This window comes from Nematolebias whitei, chromosome 3 (genome assembly GCF_014905685.2).
Source record: "Nematolebias whitei isolate Nwh7 chromosome 3, NemWhi1, whole genome shotgun sequence".
NCBI lineage: Eukaryota > Metazoa > Chordata > Actinopteri > Cyprinodontiformes > Rivulidae > Nematolebias > Nematolebias whitei.
This window is the reverse complement of record NC_056500.1, coordinates 31,131,257-31,155,313: the sequence shown is the minus strand read 5'-3', so window position 1 is coordinate 31,155,313 and position 24,057 is coordinate 31,131,257. Positions and strand designations below refer to the sequence as shown.

The 24,057-nt window shown below is 39.1% G+C and overlaps 1 protein-coding gene across 2 annotated transcripts in view; it reads right to left on the bottom strand.

Moving 5' to 3' along the window:
* si:ch73-63e15.2 (protein strawberry notch homolog 2) overlaps window positions 1-23,108 on the bottom strand; it is a 71,155-nt gene extending 48,047 nt beyond the window's left edge. For both annotated transcript variants that reach the window (XM_037698191.1, XM_037698192.1), the window contains exons 1-3: window positions 22,884-23,108; window positions 21,718-21,806; window positions 13,865-13,988 (exon numbers count right to left, since the gene is read on the bottom strand). In XM_037698191.1, the coding sequence (XP_037554119.1) occupies window positions 13,865-13,988; window positions 21,718-21,806; window positions 22,884-22,991 (321 nt within the window). In that variant the 5' untranslated portion in view covers window positions 22,992-23,108. The remainder of the gene's footprint in view (window positions 1-13,864; window positions 13,989-21,717; window positions 21,807-22,883) is intronic.
* Window positions 23,109-24,057: the final 949 nt, after the last annotated feature.

Here is a 24,057-nt window from a genome sequence, read left to right as displayed (position 1 = left end):
ACAATCATCCGTCAGCGTTACGAGCTGGGAATGTCTGTCCCAAAGGAGCTGTGGGTTTTTGCCTATTGACATGTCCTGCCATTAAAAGCATTCACAACCTGAATTATTCACCTGCTGTTACAAACATTCACTTAATCCTGATTATCATCTGGTAATTACTTTAATAAACTAAGGAATAACTGGCTTCCTAAACCAATAATAACAAGGACTTATTATATTTTGTCAGGAATTTTTCACCATTAATAGCTTAATTAATAGCTTGCACAGAAAAAAAAAAGTAGTTTCATAAATATTTAATTCCTGTCGAGTCTTTTTGTGAATTACGAAAAGTTTAAACGCATTTAAAGATTCAGTACAGCTGTATTAATTACTAATGAGTTTGAAGGTGAGCCGAGCCAGAAAACACAAACGAAGAAGAAAAACAGACGTTTCTTCTTCAACATTGAGGTTATAAGGAAGTAGGTGAAAAATTCATTCAAGGAAGTTAAAAATAAAAACATACAGGGAGATAATAATAAAAAACAACAACCAAGTAATACTTATTAATCAAGCAGTTTTAAATTATTAAGGCGTCACAGAATAAACAAACTTTGCAGAAAGATAAATAGCACCCCCGTACCTTGGGAAGCGGTCGTCCTAGCTGAGAATATAATTTAGTCCAGATCTGCACGAAAGACATGGGTCCAACCGCTGCAGTACGGGGAGGGTAAAATTCACCACATGCACGCACACACATAAGATCCAGCTTCACCTCAGCTCCCTGAATCCAAAAATCACCTCCATGAGGAAGTCAGAGTGCCGGTAACCACCTTGCGGCTGGAGTGTCTCCCACCCAACTGTGGACATTTACTAGCCCCCTTCTCACAGCTCCTCCTTGGCACACATCTGTCTGCCTCTGCCACAGACACGTTCACACAGACAGAACTCGGAGGCCCTCATTCACGGGGACTCAGGCACGCCTGAAACATGCTTCCTGTTTCATCAGGACACGCAGGTATTTGCATAGAAGGGCTTACTAATACGTAGTGATTGTTGGACTAGTTTGAACTCTCAAAGTTGGAGAGTGAGTGAGAGAGAGCGCAGAGGAGGGGAGAGGTGGGGAGGGGAGGGGAAGGAGGGAGGAGGGGAGGAGCTTTCAGGAAATGATGCTTTTGTTGGTAAGTGACTAGAGTTACTGGCAGTCAGGCCCATTTTACTGTACATGGTGTAACTCAACCGCATTTGTAGTGTAAACAGTGTTGCGCTGTAGACCTGGCTGCTCCTCACACAATGCTGCTTACAGCTATACTTAATGGGCAGGGGTCACAATTTAATGAATATTATATTTAGAGACTGACTTCCCTACTGGGCTGTGTTAGCTTTCTGTTTCTCTGTTGGTCTTTAAAGGCTCAATTTCATTTTGGCAAAGCAAAACAGAGAAATATCAAGAACAGTCATTTAAAAAATGGTAGGAGGAAAAAAAAAAAGGTTTTAGAGCAGAATTAATTTTCATATTTTTTCAAACCAAGTAATATTTGTCAATAGCTGAATATAAAGCCAAGAATATTAGATTGAGATGAGTCAAGCGTTAGCTGAACGTCTCCATTTTCAGGGAGGTTTGCTGACATCAGCTGGCTCACAATGCTAGGCAAATTTGTCAAGATAAAAGGTAATTCCCGCTTACGGGAACAAAGCGCAATTGTAAAAGATGTACACATGCAGAAAATAATATTCTAGTAATCCTTTTTGCAAATCCAACAAGTCTAAGATGCTGATCTAACAGCACTTTATCAGCTTTTCTGGGTGGGGAAAAAAAGAAATGACGGCTCTTCAAGAGTTCCTCCTAAATAAGCCAATTGTGGTATTTAAAATTAGAAATAATGTGATTTGTTTTGGTTGCAGAAGGGTCCGTCTGCACAGACAGCTTCCAGGAACACTTGATATCAAACTTGCATGATGAGGTCCTGTAGTGTTCATCACTGCTGAGATGAAGAGGAGTCAGACTATCAGAGACACCGTGGCGCCTGCCCATGGTGTCATCACTGAATGAGTGGGAATACTGTGAATATCCTGATGCATGCTCAATAATCCAGGAAGATAAATCTAACAAGGTTGAGTCAGGTCCTTTGGACGGGTTCTTCTTCTGAAGAAGAAATACTATGAATAACTTGTGTGTGTTTCAGGGTTTATTGCAGAATCAAAGCAAAAAAAAAAGAGTCCCTGATGGACTTATTAAGAATACTAGGGACACACCAATCAATCAAGTTTAAGCTCGACCAGCTCAATTGATCCAGTCTTTTTCTATTGTTATTTAACTAGTTGACACTTATAATAGCACATTTTTGGTGGGATTTTTTTTACTGTTTGAAGAAGACTCGGCTAATTGTGATACTGGTAAGATGTTTACAAGGGAAGTCAAAAGAAGCAGCGACTAAAAGGAAACTGTAAGAGCTCCAGCATTTTCCTTTCCTTCCACACCAGAGAGCGCCAACAGATCCACACCTGAGGATCATTCCCTTAGTGAGCTGCAAGGAGTACTTAAGGCAGCTGATGACTGCTGTGAGACACTGGTGCATTGTGCTCCTGGCCTTTACCTTGTTCCTAGTGTTTTATGAAAGTCTAATCAGGACCTCTTGTTGTAGCTTGACTCCTGTAATCCCCCTGAGCCTTGGACGCCCCCTGAGTCTCCTTGTGATCTCTTCAGCTGCTCCCTGCCTTCTACCACTTGCCCAAAGTTTGTGTAAGACCTTTTTGGGACCTTCTGGATCTCACCCTGTGACAACCCAGCCTGCTTCAGAAACTGATCAAGATTAACCTCCCAGAGGAGCTTCCTATTAACACTGTTCCCTACTCTCCAGGGTTCCAGTCCAGGTCTACAGATCCAGCATACTGTTCTTTACTATTCACTTCTGTAAATAAACACTGTTAAACTTTCTCCTGGCCTTAAAGTCGTTCTCAGTCTCATACTGTCTGGGTATAGAGCCAAAAGTTACAGAAATAGCATTTGACTACTGTCTTGTTTAATTTTGTACTAGGTGTGACTTAAACAATCATTAGGTACACTTTTAGAAGGAGGAATAATCAGGTTTATAAAGGAAATTTGAAACTCAGTTGTTTTTGTTTTTGTACAAGCACCAGAGACCAACAACTTGGAGGATTATTTTTAGGATAATTTGCAGGTATTCAAAGACAGAAAGAGAAAACTCTGGTGCAACCTGATGCTATTTGAAATATTTTTTGTTGTTTTGACATTGCACTATAAACACAAACTTTTAGAAAAAAAAAACAAACCAAAAAAACTTCCAACTTAACAAAAATCAGATTTGGTAGGTCAGATGTAGTCAAAACTTGGAAATGGGAACTGGAGTAGAAAACGGATCGATGCAGCTTTAAATGAAACTCCAATACCCAAAAGCCTAATTTCAACACAGTAGAAAGATGGATGCAGGGATTTCTAAAATTCAAAATGCTTGCATATAGCTGCCTTTATACAAAACATCATTACTTTATGCAAATCTTTGCTCCTGGTGTTATAAAAGTAACTCTGGAAATAATTGATGGTAAGTCATTTATGATGACATTTCCCATGCCCATGCTGAGTTGTGAACTGGTGAGCAAATCACTTTTTTCAGATGATTACTTCCTCTGGTATCAGATGCTGTGCTGCTGGCAGGATTTTTAATGAAACCTTTTTTACTTTTGGACATTTGTTATGATGCGTAACCATAACAACAGGGTGGTTTTCTACAACTGGGAGCAGCTGATTAACATCTCAAAAGCTCAAATCTCAACTACAGCCCCAAATCCCAAATAAGTTGAAAAGGAGGTGCCGTGGATGCATTCCCGTCTACCTGGAGGCGGTGCTTGAGTGTCTGACTGCAGAGATCTTGGAGGTAGCGTTAAACGCAGCTTGTAACAGCGGGAGGACCAAGATCCCCGGCACCTGCAGTTAAGTCTGTGGCAATAAGGGGCTTGGCAGGCTGCTGGGAGAAATGGCCATCACTCAGGGAGAAGTTCTGCCCGACATTCAGGCAGTCCTGCTGCCCAAGAGGACCGAGAGGTCTGCTGGGTCTGGGTGGACAGATTGACATCTGTAGCCAGTTTCTTCGGATCCACTGTGGAACGGACTGCTAAAAGAGATCCTTCCTGCCCAAAGACATCAGCATCTAGAACAACTCTAATGAACCCAAGTCGAGCTACAACAACAATTAATTTCCCTTTGGGATTAATAAAGTATATTTGAATTTGAATTTTGGAGCGGTCTCTGGTCCACTTGCATTCATAATGCATTAGAACCGCGCTAGAGTTCATGTCAACCAAACCAAGACCTAGGTTTTTAGGCGGACCAGAATTTGAATTTTGGTCCGCATCAGAGTTCGATTGCACATTCACACCTCCCCAAACGAACCGGACAATCTAGGCCAGTGATTCCCAACCTGGGGGGTCTGACCCCCGTGGGGGGGCGCTAGAGAGCACAGGGGGGTCACATAATATGTCTGCTTAGAGGGTGTAAAAATATAACTTTATTGTCTGTGTAACAACTTTAGAAAATATGCTTTTATTTTTAATTATAATGTTTAAAATTTCACCAAATCCTGATTAACACTGAAGAACCCTCATTTTGGTTATGTTTTAAGAGTTTTCTATAAACGTATTATGTTAAAAACTAAAATCTGTACTGTCACTTTAAGAGCGCTTTGATATGACGTCATTACTGTGCGTCCGGCTCTCAGTTGGCAGCGCGACTGCCTGAAAAGAGGCAGGAAGTTATCGTTGCTCTTGGTTAAGCTCACATTTATTAAATAAATAACATAAAACGTAAGCAAAAGCCGTTGTGAATGTTTAAATGTGTAAAAACACACAGAGGAGTCATTTTTCTGACAACATAAGAACATTTTCCCCTAGTTTAGAACAGACATTGCTATTATTGGTGAAGGTGAAAGTCGAGAACACTTTCAGGAACAAGCAGTTGGCAGAAAGGCCCCCTGACATCAGAAAAGCCTTTGAAAGTGCAGGTAGTGATTTGCACAGAGCTACAGAAGCATCTTTTGAGTGTTCCCTTTTAATCGCCAAGGTTAAAAATCTGCACAATATTGGGGCTCATGTAGTGGATAAAGTGAAAACTGTCCCGCTCTCTAACACTGTCAGAGTCAGAGATCTTTATTATCATTTCTTTATTATTTATTGTCATTTCTTTACTGTCATATTGTCAAGGACATAATAGATAAAATAGCTGAAAATTGCAAAAATCAGCTGCATGATAGAATCAGGAAGATATCCTGACAAAACTACATTAAAAAATATATTTTAAGACTGTTTTTTAAGATTACTGTGTTGTTAGTTTTTAAAGAAAAGTTATGCGAGTAATTCTCAAAACAGTGTTCTTATAGTTATTATTTCTGTTGTACAACTACCAGTTTATACTTTAACAAACAAAAGTTTGTAACTATTTACTTTAATCTATTTTTACCTTCTATTACTTATAATATTACTTATAATATGAATTATAATATTTACTTTATTCTTTTATCACTTTGATAACGAGATTAATCTGATCAAGTCTTTTGGGAGAGGGATTGGGGGTGTCAGATTGGCTAGGAAGTAAGAAGGGGGTCTTTGAGTACAATAGGTTGGAACCTGTTCTAGGCAAACAGACTAGAGTTCGATTAACGCGAACTAAACAGAGCTGGTGTGAATGCATCCTTAGACTATTTTTAATGATGCCTGATACAGTGTGGTTTTCTTCAGTTGTAAAATGGAGACGGTCTTTTCCCTTCCCCTTCAGTTTTTGTCATCAGTCAGCCATGTATGATGGCAGAAGAAGAACAAACCCCTGAAGCGTAACACCCTCACACACCCTCATCTAATAAAGACTAAAACCACTGTTTGGCTATCAGAGGATAGCCAAGCTATCTTCACTATGATGCTACTCATTCACTCTTTTTAAGGTAACACTGTTTTCTTAAAAAGCTACAAGAGTTATTGACTCCTTATAGATCAAATATACTACAGCTTAGTTTTAGTGTAGATAATAAAATAAACTAACACAGTTTAAAGCTGTGCAAATTGAACCAGATTTCTCTAACAACTGTAATTCAGAAACCAATGGGAAGAAGTAAACATGGCAGTCAGTTGACAAATTAAACGATTTCATACAGAAATCTAGACAGCGACAACAGCCTGAATAGTTGCTGCATGATTACAGTTCAACAGAAGAGCGGAAATAAGACCAACAGAGAAAAAAAGAGAGAATAGAAGTCCACAGTAAAAAGACAGTGAGGAAATGGAGGAAAGAGGCAAGAGGGAGTGTGAGGTAGGGGGTTAGTCATGATAACCCCATGATTTACATTTTTCTTTTATGTGTCACATGTGCCCTTTGTGCCCCAAACCAGCAAGAACAGCTGACAAGTACAACACAGGCAAATAAGATTTTTGTTGTTTCCTTACTGACTCACAGAGACTTAAAATGACTTTCGACAAACAGGCAGATACCGAGATGGAGAACAAGGTGATCCTCAAAATAATCAATAAACCCATACACTGCACGTGACGAGGAATGACGCATCATTTTTCAACCTTTCTGTGTGCTGTTGTTCTCTAAAGAACTTTATTCATCGTTTCAAACCACCAGACACCTGCTCATAAAGGTGATGTTAAACTCTTTTGTATAGCGTTAGTATACTTGGGCTTTCTTACACGTTTGACACTGAACTATTACAACAGATATGTTTGGAAATGTATTTACTCTTTTAAAAGAATGGGATATTCTTGAGACTTTTTTTACTGTTGTTGTGTTGTACATCATCATCACCTTTATTAAAGACACGAGTAGGATCATATAAAAATACAAATAAATAATGTTAAAAAAAGGTAGAAATCACAAATGTAAGTCACAGATTTACAAAAAGGCTAAAACGCCAATAGTTACACATTCTGGACTTAAACCTGACTGAGCTTTGTGCAATATCCATTAGTATCAGGAAAATGTGATTTGTAGACTCGTGTAATCTCCACATAAATCTGTACATAAGGTTACGTAATGCAGCATAAAAAGTGGAGATACCAACACCAACAAATAACTTGCGCTAGTCCATCTCGGCATCCTAAGCAGCATCCTCATTCCGTCATTATATGCCACTTTGAGTTTCTGTATACTGCTTTGCTTGTATCATCTCCACAAGTGGGCAATATACAAAAGGAGTGCAGTATGCTTTAAAAAGAGCCACTTGAACTGAGACAGAACAAATCCTGAACATGCGTACAAGCATGTTGGCTTGTGCATAAATTAATCGACGTCTGTAAATGTCCATGTCATCAGCCAGATCATCAGTCACATAATGTCCCAGGTATTTAACAGCAGCACACACTTTAAGAACAGCACCAAATAAAAAGAAGTCAGGAAGTACCAACTTCTGACCCTCCCTGGTTCTTATAATCATGATATTACTTTTCAGTGCATTGTACATAATGGCATACTCCTGACCATATTGTGAGCAGGTCCTCAATCATTGTTGAAGACCAGCACTACAAGGACTAAAAATAACCAGATCATCTGCATACATGAGATGGGTAATTATGGTTCCACCAACAGCACACCCTGTCCCACAGTTTTCTAGACACTTTGATAAATCATCCATGTATACATTAAAAATAAGAGGAGAGAGAATGCACCCTGTCTTACCCTGTTCCTTATTGTAAAAGGAGCTGACACACAGTTACCCCATCTTATGTACATTAACTGATGAGCGTACCAAAAGGACAGAATTCTAACTATAGATCTGGGAACCCCTCTGTTGTATAACAGAAAATAACTTTTCATGATTAACTCGGTCCAAAGCCTTTGAGGCATCAATAAAACACATACAAATTGTAGAATTGTGCCTATTATACAAATCCAAGATCTCTTTCAGAGTGAAAATACACATATCTGTGCTATGGTTTGATTTAAAACCAAACTGGTTATCAGAAGTAAGGAGACAATGTTATATCTTATTCAATATAATCCTCTCCAGGACCTTGGATAGCACACTGGCTAACACTATAAACAGATAATTATCCTTGCTATTTATTTTGCCAGCTTTATCCTTTATAATAGGCACTAATATAACAGCTAAAAGTGAGTAGGCAAAATGTCATGGACTAAAAACCCAGTAAAACACAAAGCAAGCAAAGGAAAAAGTTTTCTGCTTGAACATTTTAAGTGTTCTGCAGACACCTCATCCACACCACAAGCCTTATTGTTCTTTAGGCTCATGGCTACATTATACATTTCTTGAGCTGAAACTTTCACATCTTCATCATTATTAATACTGTCCACCATAAATAAGAGGCTTTTAACATAGTTAAATAGTTCATAATAATGCTTCTGCCACATCTGAGTAATTTCCTCTACTCCATTTACACCATCAATATCTGCTGGCAGACATGTTTTATAATTATTCATTTTCTTTATTTCCATCCAGAAATCATGTGTGCAATTGTTTAGCATTTTCCTTGGAAGCAAATTTGACTTCATTGTGTCTTCACTTCTTTTAATAAAATGTAGAGCATATTTAAAATTGGCATTTGCCCGTTTCTTATTCTCAAATAGAAGACCATGCTTCTGTCTGCCTGCCTCAACCCAAGCCTTGAAAGCCTGCCTAGCCTCAGCATGAAGCTCCTTCACATGCTCATTCCAGCCTGGTTTAGCTTTGTGCAACTTAGTCTTATACAGTGACTTACTAGAGACACAAAGAGATTCCACACTACTTTCATACAAGTTGCACAGCTCTACACCATGCACTGTCAGATGGAGCTAAATATACCTCCAGGTCCTTCTCGGTCAAATTAGACCAGACTAGTTTTCCAACACTCAGACTATTGTGAACAGACTGAACAAGTGGTAGATTACCAGTATTTACAGATAAAAATAGAGGCATGTGGTCAGAAGTAGAAAGCCCATAATTAATTCTCATAGATTCTATGGATTGGTGAGTATCAGCTGTACTGATGCAGTGATCTAGTCAGGAAGTTGTACCCCATGCTTCACTAACATAAGTGAAGCTGTCAGCAAGTAAAAAGAACCTTAGTGGAGAGAATCAGACCATTATCAAGGCAGAATTGCATTAAGTAATGTGCAAATATTAAACTTCTTTCAGAAATATCTGCATTCATGTCGCCCACAATTAAAAAACAAGTGGAAGCATTTTCCTGGATGACAAGATAACCTATTAAGATATTCATCTTCATTCCTATGACATTCATAAGGTGTATAGATATTGAGAATAATGACCTTCTGATCTCCGCCATTAAACTCAATTCCAATGGCCCAGTCAACATTTAGTCTGACCACCTCGACCAGCTGATCATGTTTTTATGCCTGTGTTCACAAAGAATTATAAGAAACCACTAAAATTAAAAACTTATCCAACATGTTTTGTCTTTTTATGTCCACAAATATGACCATATGTTATTTATTTTACCCCTATTAAGATGTGGGGTGGGGGCAAAATTAAATTTTAAATGCATTGCATCACAAACATGGAAAATTCTGAATACATTTTCAATGTAAAAAAAGACTATTAATGTTAATTAGTGCTGCACCTCTAGTAGTTGCTGCATTGTTCTGTTTGTCCTACAAGAGTTTTGTAGATTCCTAGAGTAGGAACATGTTTCAGTAAATATCTGTGATAAATAACTTACAGTAATTTAAATAATAGTTTAAGTTATCGTAACACGATTGTCTTTAGTAATTTCTTAACAAGTTTGACTTGTGTATTAATTTCTAATGACAAATGTTAGCTTTTCTAAAGTATTTTCAATGTTAAGTTAGCATGTAAGCTAATTGTTGGTCAGCATTGGTTTTTTTTATATAAGTAACTGCACTTTTTATTACTTATGAAAATATACAAATCAGTGTTTATTTATGTAAAGTAAGCCAAAGACTTCAAAATAATTGACATACATTTGTAATTTGTTATAACATTACAGCCACCTGAATTAAATTAAATCAATCTGTGAGGTGCCTTAAGATTCCTTCCCCTAACTCAGACCAGATGTTGTTTGTATTTGTCAACTCTTTAAACTTGCTATAACATGAAGACATTTTACGTTATTATTTTAAAGACGTGTGCAGTGATTTTAAAAAGGGGCGAAAGAAGAAATTTGCTGGCCATGCCAAACATTTGAGTTCCCTAATCTTTTTCTATGTTGGTCTTTTTGTTCTCTCTGCTTAAAAGGTGTAGACTGAAAACTCTGCAGGGGCTGACATAAGGAAATTTCCCACGTTGTCCAGTAGACAACCTCTTGACAGAATCTGGTCATCTGCCAAAATCTTTGGTTGCCCGCAATCTTTACAATACAGAAGGCAAAAAATGTCAGGTAAAATTTAATTTCATAAGCAAATTGCACTTTATACAAAATGTTCTCAGTTAGCTGTCTTGTGAACTGCTTGGAATTTCCAAGTTACTGAGTGGTAGACTCTTTCAGGAGCTGCTCTTGGAAAATAGTAGGGATGCACCGATCCACTGTTTTCACTTCCGATCCGATACCGATATATGCTGTTTAGTATCGACCGATACCGATCTGATGCCGATCTGATACAGAAAAACAGTGCTGATTTAACAAAAATGGCTAAATCATGTCATCTGGACCCGTTTACATGATTTAGCCATTTTTGTTGTCTACCTGGATGTTTGAGCTTACAAACCCAGTGCTGAATTAACTTAAAACATATATTTTGTTAAATGCAGACATGAATGCACTGAATTACAAATTTAGTGAAAACTCTGCACCATAACAGCACACTTAAACACACCAAGAACTTCACAAGCTTGGTAAAACATGTACAAATACAACTTTAATTTGTGACGCCACTCAGAGCACAAAGCATAGAATTAGAGTGAATAGATCTGCCCAGTCATGGATCGGTCACATTGTCACGATACCTGATCCAGAAGGTTTTTTTGTTTCGTTTTCCCCCCCCCCCCCCCCCCCCCCCCCGATATCAGTACCGATACCAATATTGGTATCGTATCGGTGCATCTCTAGAAAATAGTGTTGTAAACGCTGATCAGTGCTCTCACCCGCAGTCTCTCTCTAAGCTGGGAACACTGAACCCCCATCAGACAGCCTGACCCACCCTACTCTGCACTGACTGGGTAAAACTGTGGCTTTGGTTTTCTTTATTTGTTGAAAGCAGCCAGTTTAAACCCTGTATCAAAGGTGAAAGTGCTATGTATTGTCATCATTGTATAGGAACATACAATGATTACATTAGTTCTCTGCATTTAACCCTTCACACCTGAGATACACCCAGGTGGGGCAGTGGGTAGGGGTTGAACGAGTATATAATTTTTAAACTCGACATTAACATAATAAAACCCGAGTAGAACTCCAGTATTTGATGACGTCATAGATCTCAAGATACAAAAATAAATAAATAAATAAAACCACAAAAAAGGTAATTAGTTACAAAAAAAAAAAAGACCAACAAAACATTGGGAGCATATATTATGCTCCTACCATTTAACATACTGCAAATAAGTCACAGGAAAAACTAAACTATTAGTTATTATTATTAAACTGCAAACGTGAAGAAACGTGCAGCACGTCAAAAACGAAACTTAACGTTGGGGGGGGGGTGTTTGACCACCCCGCACCACCGCCAGCTGTGGTGCGCATTAAGTTCAGTTTTAGAGATTAATATGTTTATAGATTTTTTTTATAGTTTAGAGATTAATATTTTTTGCTTTTTGTTTGTGAAACAAGGTCAGAGGAAGCTGGTTCTGGTTCGGTGGATTGGACCCGGTATTACACCATACTCTGTGACCTGCAACAGTGCAACACCGCCCCCTACGGTCATACGGTGGTCACATAATATGACGTCGCTACGGCTACTTGACGTTACATTTTTAACCTCGATAGATGTCCTAGCAATCGATGTGTAGATTACTCGAGTACTCTGTTAATGCCCTAGCAGTGGGTAGCTATGTACCAAAGTGTCCGGAGAGCTGTTAGGGATTAGGTGTCTTGCTAAAGGACACCACAACATGTGGGCATGGTGAGGAGTTGACTGTGACTTTCTAGTTCTAAGTCGGCTGCCCTATCCCTATCACACAGGAGCCCCACATCATCGTTAGATTGGATGGTTTTTAAAAGACACACAAGGTTTATTCCCATTTCAATTTTACAGATGACGGAAATCCATGGCAGCAATGGAGAACTTTTATCAGTCTCTTTCACTTGGTTGTCTACTGGACAACATCGAGGCGAGATCTGGTTATCCGAGACGAAAATAGGTTGTTTTAGACAACTGGAAACCGCTTATGCTGACCCCTGCTCTGTCAGTTTTTCAGAAAACCCTCAGATGCTAGGAGGATGTTGTCAACACTGATTGGGTTTTAGAGTGCTTTTTAAAGATGGTCCAACTTGGTTTTTACCTCTGAGTGCAGTTTGAGCATTTCTTTTAATTCAACAGTTCAACTCTTGAGGTAAAAAAGTAAAATAAACAGTAGAAACAAAGATAGTTGTGTATGATAACCACACAATTTTATTTCCTACAATGTGTGGGATAGAAGTAAGGTAATGCAGACGCTAGTCCCATCAACTCCCAGCAGGAAAATTCTTGATTCATCTGTGTAGGTTTCATTTAGATGCCTCCCTCAGTATGGGGAGTGGTGGCGCAGAGGTTAGAGAGGTGGGCTTGTGATCCGAAGATCGCCGGTTCACGCCCCGGCCCCGACAACATCAAAAATTGTGGGTGGGGTAGGTGAAACACCCACACTTGCCCCCACCCTCATTTGCCCCACTCTGGGCCCATGAGCAAGGCCCTTTACCCCACCATGTGCTCCCTAAACAGGTCTCTCTTGAAAATGAGTTCTCGTGGCTCAATGAGACTAACCTGGATAAATAAAGGCTAAATGAAAAAAAAATGAAAAATGTAAGGATAGCTGGTGAATGAATTATCTGTAGATTGCACCCCACCCACAAGACTCAGAACAAGCTGCAGCAGGCACTGAAAGGATGAATTCCTTGTAGGTATAGTCAAATTCAGAGATAATCCAAGAACATTCATAAACAACTTAGAAAATGCCTTGTAATGAATCACTGCTGTCACGTCCCCCACCCATCAATCTGAATTTAATGCAAGATGAACCCAAAAAAAAAAATCCTTGAAAGCCAGATATTTTCCACAGTCTGTGGAAAAAAAACAGACTTGCCAGTGGATTTGAGCATTCAGTCATCATAACATGTTGCATATTACTGTGGATCCATGATGGAACTCACGCTGGAAACTCACTAGTCTGTGTCATTAAAAAAGTTCCCATTCAACCAAATCTAACTAACTAAAAGGGATTGGATGGACAGACACCAAATTCACATAAACAGAGCATTTCAAATAATGAACAGTAACATCCAGAATGCTCAGTTAAATCTGTAAAGCTAGCTTGCATCAATTTGCTGCTCATGTCTGCGCAACTCCTGTTGCCTAATGAGTCATGGAACACACAGACTGCTTCAAAAACTTCCCTAAATGCTTAAAAACATCTCTGAAATGGCTCTCATTTTTAAAATACACAGCAGCAGATACTAAAAGCGCAGTATGGAAATATAGAAGAATGAAAAGTTCTTCTGCCCTATTATTAACCAGCCTTAATAGGGGTGCAGGTGCAAGGACAATCAAGACAACACACAAAACTGCTTTACAATCAAAGAAAACGGCCTAAGCATAAAAGACTGGATGACTGAGACAGCTACCGGTACATACAACAGTCCTTTCTTATGATAAAAAGTCATAAAAATATGGTATGAGCATTTTCATCCGCCACATAACACAAACACCCTTTCTTGCAAAACAAAGTTTCTGTGTCTACAATTAAACGTTCGACAGCATAAGGAAACTAACCTGGGAGAAATCTCCATTCCTTGGGAGACTGAGGCTTGCAAAGTCCATGTCAGGGATTCCCTGGTACAAGTCCATGTGCATATCTGGAACAGTGGTGGTATTGTTGCTGCTCAAAGGGTACTGCCTGTAGGAGAAAGAGCATGTTTGGTTTGTTTAACTACTTACTTGTGAAAAGTGAAAAAAGTAGTAAGTGACACAAATGAGCTTTGTATTCATTTAATGATAGAAATGTACTCCTTACAGCTGTAAAGGTCAACAACATTCTGTTTTTGCAATAAAAATAATGTTATAAAAGAACTATTTGAAATGATCCCATGTATATGATTGAGTGTCATAGTCAGATCAGAGATATATAATATATTAAAAAACACAAATTTACCAAATGTAAAATTATATCTAATTTATAAATATCTATTTATTAAAGACAATTTAAAAGTGCAAAGTCATCACAGCATTGCAAGTCTAATGTGAGAGTTAAAGTTCGAGTTCCTTTAAATGTTTGTAAAATTGACAACAATCCCAGTTTAACTGCCCGAGAGAGTAGACGATAGAAAAAAACAACTTCATCAGGTCTCAGGTGAAACAGACAGGCAGACAATTGAGCTACAAAAAAAAATAGTTAGTCAGAAAAAGCTGCTCTTACCAGCTATGAAGCTCCACTTTTGCTTCCAACCAAACATCTCTCTCCACCCTGTATCAACTTATCCCACAAATGAATATAAATCGAATTTCCAGCATGATATATTTTCAGTTTCTCACTGTGTCCAGTTACCTAAAAGCAACAGCCCTTATTGCTGCTGACACTGGCGGGTGAACACTCAAAACAAAAGCAAAACTAAACTGGTGTCAAGTTGAAACTGTGCTAGCACATGTTCCTCTCATCCAATCAGGTGCTGGAGCTTGAAGCTAAAACAGCTGGAGCGTGGCCAAAGCCATTCAAAGGATTTAACTCTGTGTCCTTTGGCTCTGTGTCCTCAGAGCTCAGGAAAACCGACTGAAGTTTAAAACACACTAAGAGGATAAAAGGGAACATCTAACTAGTGTATGGAAGCCAAACTGTACACTTTGGGGAAAATATAATCATGACTGATCAATCTAAAAACACAAAGGAGGGAAAAAACACTATGATTGGTAAAAAAATCCCACACTGGAAATTCCCTTTGTTTTCTTCCCTTGCAGTGCTCTGACAGAAACATTACTACAGGAGGTCTTGGCAGGTCGACATCGGCAGCTTCCGCCAACAAAGCTGTTCAGAGGCTCAAGCCAAAGGAACTGACTAACCTAACGTATTAGTTTACATTTAGCATTACTTTAGCATCTAACAGGGTTGAGGTTGAGTCAGGTTCTCTGGACGAGTTCTTCTTTGATGAAACGTTTCATCTTTTATCCAAAAGACTCCTTAAGTCTGAGGAGCTGTGCACAAACTCAGTTTTATTAGCAGTTCCTTCTCATTGTGGATCAACCAGTTTGATGGTGACAGCCAAAATTAGCAGTTCTCATGATAAAGGAGGACCATCAGACAAACAACTGATCGTTAGAGCCCTGATGGCTATTTGCTAATGGCTGTTTGCTATTCGCAGAGGGCTGAGTGATACTAGCAATAACAGCAATGTAGGAGGGGGGGCAGATGAACATGGAGGACTCCGCCCCGTTTAACGATGGACGGGTTCTCTTGGCTTCCTTTACTCCTCTCTCAAACCATTGTTCCTCTCTATCAAGGATGTGAACATCTTCATCCTTGAAAGGGTGACTGCTGGTCTGCAGATGAGTGTAGACCGCAGAGTCCTGGCCTGATTAAGTTGCTCTTCTGTGCAGGTTGATCCATACCAAGGTGCTGCTGACAAGACTTTGTTTGCAAGAGTTTGCTTGCATCTCCTCAGACTGAATAAATCTTTTGTATATAAAAAAAGAACCAATCCAGAGGACATGACTCAACCTTGATAGATTTCTCTACCAGGATTATTGAGCATGCATCAGGATATTACTTCATGTTTTATCATTTAAAACCAATGAATATTCCACAACTCTAGATTTGAACCAAATATAGAAACTAGAAAGGGCAAAAGAAGAAGAAACTAGCTTGACTGACACTTTATAAAGTTGTCATCTGACACCAAAGTAAAAGGATGCTGGGTGCTTTTACGTAGGGGTGCACCGATAAATCGTTTGGACGATTTATCGGCCCCGATTTCCTTAATTTGGGGAAATCAGAAATCGGCCGATACTTGCATGAAAAACTGATTTCACCAATTTTTTTTTGTTTTAACGACAATTGCCTGAACATCAATTATATTTCAGAGCACTACCTCATGGCCATTTAAAACAAGTCTGTATTGTTTTTGGGATATTGTTCAAGGGTATGTTTTTCAATAAAATAATATTGGAAAATTGAAGGTGCATTGTGACATTATAACACCTGACAGTGTCGCTTATAAAACAAAATCAGTTTCGGCCAAAATCGGAATCGGCAGGTCAGACTTTTTAGAAATCTGTGCTCGGCCAGAAAACTGCAATCGGTGCACCCCTACTTTTAAATAGTGTATTTACTGGAAGTCCACTTTTATAAAACTGTTTCCATGTAAATTGTTGCACTTATTTTTTTTGGAAAAAATGTGAAAAGGTAAAATAAGGCAAATCAACACCCTTTTTTTTATCAGTAACAGCTAATGTGCAACTTTAAACAAGTCAAGCTTTACTCAGTAACTTCAGCTAACAAAAATAACAGCTATTAACAAGTTATTCCAATGAGAGCAACTTTTTATAATACTGCATAAGAAGCTGAAAGAGAGTCCTGTAATTGTATTTATTTGTGAAGAAGTTGTTTCCAAAAGATTATCAACTGTTAAACACTAGTTCCTGGAAAAAAAACTTATGATTATCAAGTTAAGTAAAGGTCTAACACATGGACGCATGCACACACATGCGTGCGCGGCACGCACACACACACACAGATACACACAAACTGCTCAGATTCTTTGGAAGAACACTTCCTTATTGATAGCACAAACAAAAGGCACTTATGCTACTAGCTGTGTGCAACAAGTGAACTTTGGTTTTCAGTTGTGCGAAATGCATCAAACCAAATCCAACAAACACCAAACAGCAGCTCAAACAACATTTTAGAGTTGATACCAAGACTCAACCTGTCCCATTATCTTCTTCCATCAAAACAAAACAAACAAAAAAAAGACTCCAGCTTTGGAATGTGATGAAAAGTACGGACCTATGCATGAATGTTGAACACCAACAGGTCCAACAGGTTTAGATCTGGGGTCTTTCTGTGAGGAGTTTGCATGTTAAAGTTGCAATTTCTAACCTGGGCCTGGCCCGGCCTGTATTTCGGGCCGAGTCAGGCCAAAATAATGTGCTTGATGGGCGGGCCAGGTTGGTCTCAGGCTTTTGATACGGTTTTAAGAATCATACAGCACAAAGAAAACTAAATGAGAATGCACAAGATAAAACTGTGTTCATCTACTTGTTGGAGGAGGAAGGTCTGACAGGCCAATTGAAAGAGGTAAAAAAAAAAAAGTCCTGATAAGCTCAGATGAAAAACGGGATCATCTGCTGCGTGCGTCTGCTGACCGTCCGGTTGAAAGAGGTAAAAAAAAAAAAAGTCCAGTTAAGCTTGAGATGGATCACTTGATCACCGGCTGCGCGCGTCTCCACATCTGCTGTCATCTGCAGTGAAGGAAGTAGCAGCATCTACAAAAGTCGAAGCGAGCAGCGCATTCAATTTAAATAGACTTGTTCTGTATTTTTCCAAAAAATTTTGCTCTAAAACTATTTTTGTTCATCTGTGTAATAGCCTATCTTTAGAGTTGATTTTTTAGGCTATTTGCTTTGTATGTTAATATCCATTTAGTGACTTGTTAATAAACAAGAAATCTTTTATCTTCCTTTATTTGAAAGACGTTTTTAAAAGATCATGTCAAACTTATTTGCTTACAAAAGCAGTAAAAGCTTAATTTAAAAAAAAAAAAGTGGTGTTTTTTTTTTTTTTTCAGGTTCGGGAATCGGGCCTGTAATTACAATTAAATGATTGGGTCGAGTCTGGTTCGGAAAAAATGGCTATGGGCTGGGGCCGGGTCGGGTGGATTTTTTTAGGCCCGAATGTAACAGTATTGCATGTTCTCCTCTTGTTAGTGTGCGTTTTCTCCAGGTTCTCCAGTTTCCTCCCACAGTCCTAAACATGCAAGTTAGGCTGCCTTCAGGCCCAGGCCTCCCTTGTAAAAGTGAGTGATCTCAGTGGGATTTGTTTGGTTAAATAAAGGTTAACAAGCTCAAAATACTTTTTAGTAGTGATGCTAAATCCAATTTTATCCTTAAATTTAACTTGTTAAAACAAGTAACGATCAGTGAAAATGTGAAAAATAAAAATAAATAAAAAATGTGGAGCCACAGTAATGCGATGAACTGATGACAATGGTGTGCGACCCCCTACTTGCAAGATTAAACAACAACAGATTCATTAGGGATAGGGAATATCAATGATGACGCACAAAAACTTTGTAGTTAGTTTAATAAAATAGTTAACCACAAAGAGTTTCGCTAAAGTGAGTTATTTCATCATGTTTTGATTTGCCATGTTTTGCACAGGTATTTGGCAGCAGACTGAAGAAATGAATGCCAGGATGGTGATGGTATTTTTGGGATCTCTAGTGTTTTGAAACTATTATCCTGCCACTTAGCCTCATATTCTTTGTTTGTGTTCACTTGCAAACACTGGATGAATTAAGTGCATAAAGAGACAAATTAGCGTGTGCGCGCTGAAAAAGACGTTCAGTGCTCCTGTTAAGTTTCTGACACAAAAGGGAAAAGCAGGTAAAACATAATAGATGGAATGGCACACCTGTTCAGGGACTGCTGGTATGGGATCAGCGTGCATCTTTGTTGGTCTGTTCCCTCCAATGAAGTGTTTTGAACACATGTACGGTAAGTACTCTTGTTTACAAGTGTCTGGTCAAAGCCAACTCGGCCACAGAGTCGAATCCAATGATCACATTTCTTTCTCTGAGTAATCAGCTTTGGAAACGGCAAACAACAAATACCTTGCATGTGAGGCTTGTCAGCATATCGGCCGTCACTAATTCATGTCCCGTATCAACATTGCATCTTAGATACCATTTTTCTCATGTTTTATTTTGGGCGCAAACCACAATTACAGTACTGTATTTCATTGTACTCAGAGTTGTTTTCCTGACATCCGGGTACTTGCTGACCTAACATATTGCACAGAGATCTATTTTTAGTAATCCTGACCAGTGCTATTCATCACATTACTGAGCTGTAACACTGTGTGTTATTTTTCCACATGCCGGCCCTGCCTCTGTTATCACCTTGCCACTTTGATGTGTCTTCCTTATGAACTGAGGTGGCCACAACATGTCTCGGTCCTGGATTTAGGCAGATTGTGAAAGAAGTCTCTTTCAAAGGACAGTTTTGTGAAATGGCTACACAGACCAGTCCATCTTTATGCTTCCTATGGGTGTTCATATATTACAGATTAAGCCACCACTTCCCGCCAAGATGTGAGTTTTCAGAAATGAAGAGGGTAGAGAGGAAACAAAAGAGGCATGGAGCAGAACTCAGCTGGGCTGAAATGGAGTGCGGCATGTGTGTCGAACATTTCCCTTGTGTCATTTACGAATCATAATGAATTACTACTTCATGTTAGCAATATTATTTGTTGTTAACTATTTTATTTAACTAACTACAAAGCTGCTGTTCATCATCATCAATACTCGGTAATAAATCTATTTGTTGTCGTTTTAGTGGAGGAGTTCAAGTATCTTGGGGTCTTGTTCACGAATGAGGGAAAAATGGAACGTGAGATCGATAGGTGGATAGGTGCAGCGTCTGCAGCGTCTGCAGTGAAGCGGGCGCTGTACAGGTCTGTCGTGGTGAAGAGAGAGCTGAGTCAAAAGGCGAAGCTCTCAATTTACCGATCGATCTACGTTCCTACCCTCATCTATGGTCATGAGCTTTGGGTTGTGACCGAAAGAATGAGATCTTGGATACAAGCGGCCGAAACAAGTTTTCTCCGCAGGGTGTCTGGACTCTCCCTTAGAGATAGGGTGAGAAGCTCGATCATCCGGGGGGGACTCGGAGTAGAGCCGCTGCTTCTCCACGTCGAGAGGAGCCAGTTGAGGTGGCTCGGGCATCTGGTTAGGATGCCTTCTGGACGCCTCCCTGGTGAGATTTTCCAGACACGTCCCACCGGGAGGAGATCCAGAGGAAGACCCAGGACACGCTGGAGGGACTATGTTTCTCGGCTGACCTGGGAATGCCTCGGTATTCCCCCGGAGGAGCTGGACCAAATGGCTGGGAGAGGAAAGTCTGGGCCTCCCTACTTAAGCTACTTCCCCCGCGACCCAACCCCGGATAAGCGGAAGAAAATGGATGGATGGATAACTACAAAGTTGCAGTTCATCGTCATCAATACTCTTGGTAATAAATCTATTTGTTGTCGTTTTATCCCGCAAGTGGTGCACATATATATATTTTTTAGCCTGGATACACACGAAGGAGGGTAATACTGTGAAAGGCATTCTTCAAAGAATTGAAAATAAAAAGCAACATCTTCACTGACACTTTGTTTCTTGTGTAACTCTAAACGTTATGGATGCATTTTGGATCACATATAATGAGAACAGAGAGTTCTGTGGTTAGTAACAGTTTTGTGTTGATTCCACAAAGAGGCAGCACCTGATTTTCTGCAGGTAGATGCTGCACACAAACATCAGTAGCAAAACAGAATAACCTTAACCCCAACCCCCTGTCTTTGCGCTCCTAGGATTATTCATAGGAAAGGTATGTGCTGTGCAGATGTGAGTGGGCACTTGAAGTCAACACTTTGAGGAAACGTGCCCTGCATGTATTTTTCCTCACTCCTGCACATATTATCAGTAGCAACTTGAGCAGACAATCCAGAGGTTTTAAGTCTCATCAATTTACCTTTCACAGCTAAGTGTGTGTGTTAACCAAGCAACGATCCACTCAAGCTGCAGGAGTGCTACAAGGAAAAGATTTAGACCTTGAGAAACCACTCTACTGTAAACACAAATCATAGCTGAGAATCAGGCTTTCTCAAACATCAGGGAACTTTATTTCTGCCTAATAAAAGTCTTCACACCACCATCTAAAGAAAACTATATTTATTTACCCTAGTTTTCTAAACGACAGATATATATTTTTTATTACAACTGTGTATGTAAAAAGCAAGAACAATGTTCTTGTAGAACTAGTTGGATTTAATAAAATTCAAGTTTTAATGAACTTGAAAACAGACTGTCCACATCATCACGTCAGTTTCAAAGAAACAGTGCAGATAACTAAATCAGTATAAAAGACAGAATGTAAAGGAACAATTTACCATTCGTGTTAATAAGAAGTGTTATTTTAGAAGTTTTGCCTCCATGAGCATAAAACATTGTTAAAAAACAACTTTCTTCAGACACCAACTCATCAGAAATATACTGTATATACTGAACAAAAATATGCAAATAAACACAAATCTCAGATTGAATTCATATATTTATTTTCAAATTTCATGCTCAATAAATCAGGTAAAAAAATAAAAAATAAATCCAACAAAGTTCAGTGAGGTCATCTGGACAGTTTGTTTTTTGTTGAGACATTTCGTCCTTCATCCAAAGGACTTCATCAGTCCAAGGAGCTGCAACAAACTCAGGTCCACTATGGGAGTGTGCTGCTTGTCGACTGAGTTTGTTGTGGCTCCTGGGACTGATGAAGTCCTTTGGATGAAGAACAAAACGCTTCAGCAAAAAAAGAAACCGTCCAGATGACCTGACTGAACTTTGTTGGATACCGTGGGACAAGTTTGTATTACTTACTGGTTTCCAGGTTGCATAGGACAGCGTGTGCTGTATCCAGGCTGCTGAGAGTAGGATCCCCACAAACCAGGGGAGGAATATATTGAACTCTAGAAACACAAAACAAACGTTTGTCACGCTAAAGAAAAAGTACAAGATTCCCCATTCACCATAACCAGGAGAGTTCTCATAATGGTGTATTACGTATTACAAAAGTTACTGATTTATGATGCATTTTGAACCAGCTCTAACACTAAAGCACATTTAAAATCAAAAGTACATTTTGACAATGACATACAATGAATGATAAGTTCACACAAACTGTTTCACTGCAACAGACTTTTTTCAGATCCACACTGCCATCTGCATCTGAGAACAGAAAGTGTGTCGACTTCATTTGGTTTAAGTCTGACTAAACAAACCCTGACGTTTTTTTCGTGCAGCAAAATTAGGAAACACTTATCCTCATCATGTTTCACTTTTATGTGCTGCAAGTTTGAGAGTTTTTCTGGAATTTCAATGATTGCTGTATGGACAATGAAGATGGTGTGAACTTTGTTCCACTTTATTAAAAAAAGGGGCAATTCTTTGGTTGTTACTTTAAATAAAAAAGACGATTTTTTTTAAATATATTCATCAATAATGCACCAGAAAACAACATTTCATTCTTTTTAAATGAAAATCCTTAAGAGTTGGGAGCAAAAATCTTAAGAGATTAATCAGTAAAATCAAAGGAGCGATAAGAGACTCAAGTATGAGGAAGAAAAACTTGTCGCCTTCATCGCTGGTCTTCTCTGCTTGAAATTGCTAAAATCTCCACAAGTAGTATCACTTCCTTTTTCTGCAATTTCAGATGACAGATATTTTCCACGTGTCACATGATGTCTAATTGTGTTTGTATTTTTACCTTAAGGTAGATCTGAGGTGTGTTTAAGTTACAGGGGATGTGTAAATAAATAATTGCAATAGAAAAAGGTTTGTCAGTGTGCAACTAAACAATTCAGTTATCAACACTTGTATGTAATAAGTGAAATAATCCTTTATTTTAAAATTATTTAACTACTGGTACTTGAAAAAAAAAATGATACGATCAAAGCTCTTAAAATGAAATTGTCTGATTATTTGGACTTTATGGTCAAGACCTGTGTACGCTCTACAAAGCATCAATGCAAAGAAAATAACTGAACCTCCATCGTTGAGGGGGCCACTGAGAACAAGCTGCGGTCCAGCTGAGGGCCCTCTGGATGCAGGTAGTTCTCCCCGTCCATGGCCAGCGCTGAGGTGAGGGTGGGCATCAGACCACAACTTCACACATGATGACCAGCAGAATTAGATGATGCACCGTCCCCCACCACACACACGTGCTGGCTGTGTATGAATCCCTGCGTCTAACAAGGGCGAATGCTCTCCATGGCCCGAGAGAGAAGCTAGAGGATGGAAGGGAGGCAGAACAGAGAGGACAGAGATGCTCATTAGCTTCAGATGTTTTGTGTCCAACTAGAAACACCATAACTTAGGAGAAGCGTGAAAGCGTAGGCAACATTTCAAAACATTCAACTTAACCAAGAACCCAAACCTAAAATGCACTTCTTACTGTACACATGATTTAAAAAATGGCTTGTATGTCATAATCCTTGCGTTTTGTTCGATAGATTTATGGATTTAGTTTATTTTTCATGCTGCTTTTCTTTGCGTTTTCTTTTCTGAAACTCCCTGATCTCCATAATTATTATTTTTATATTTGTGTTCCGTTTATATTCAGTTCAGAGACAAGCTATGTTTAAAAAAAAAAAAAAAAAGCTATGTTTCATGGTCTGGAGACAGAACTGAAAGTGGCAGAAATGAAGATGTTGAGGTTTTTCTTAGGAGTGACAAGGATGGAGAAGATTAGGAATGAGATCATCAGAGGAACAGCACAGGTTGAACAACTGGGAGATAAAGTTAGAGAGACCAGACAGAGATGGTTTGGACATGTCCAGAGGAGGGACAGTGGGTATATTGGTAGAAGGATGTTAGAAATGCAGCTGCCAGGAAAAAGACAAAGAGAAGATATATGGATGCAGGTAGAGAGGACATGGAGGTAGTTGGAGTGAGGACAGAGGATGCAGAGGACAGAGATGGAGGTGGATGACTCACTGTGGCGGCCCCTGAAGAGGGAAAAGTTGAAGGAAGAAGAAACAGAAGATATTTGTGTTCAGTTTGTTTCATTGCCTCCCTGCATTTCTCAGTACCAATTCAAGCCTTATCACTCCCAAAAACTTTAAATGAAAACACATACTTTTGCCACGTAAAGAGTAAAACAGCAAACAACCAATTCTTTGTGACTGCATGAACTGCCCCTTAAAAAAAACAGAGTCTGTA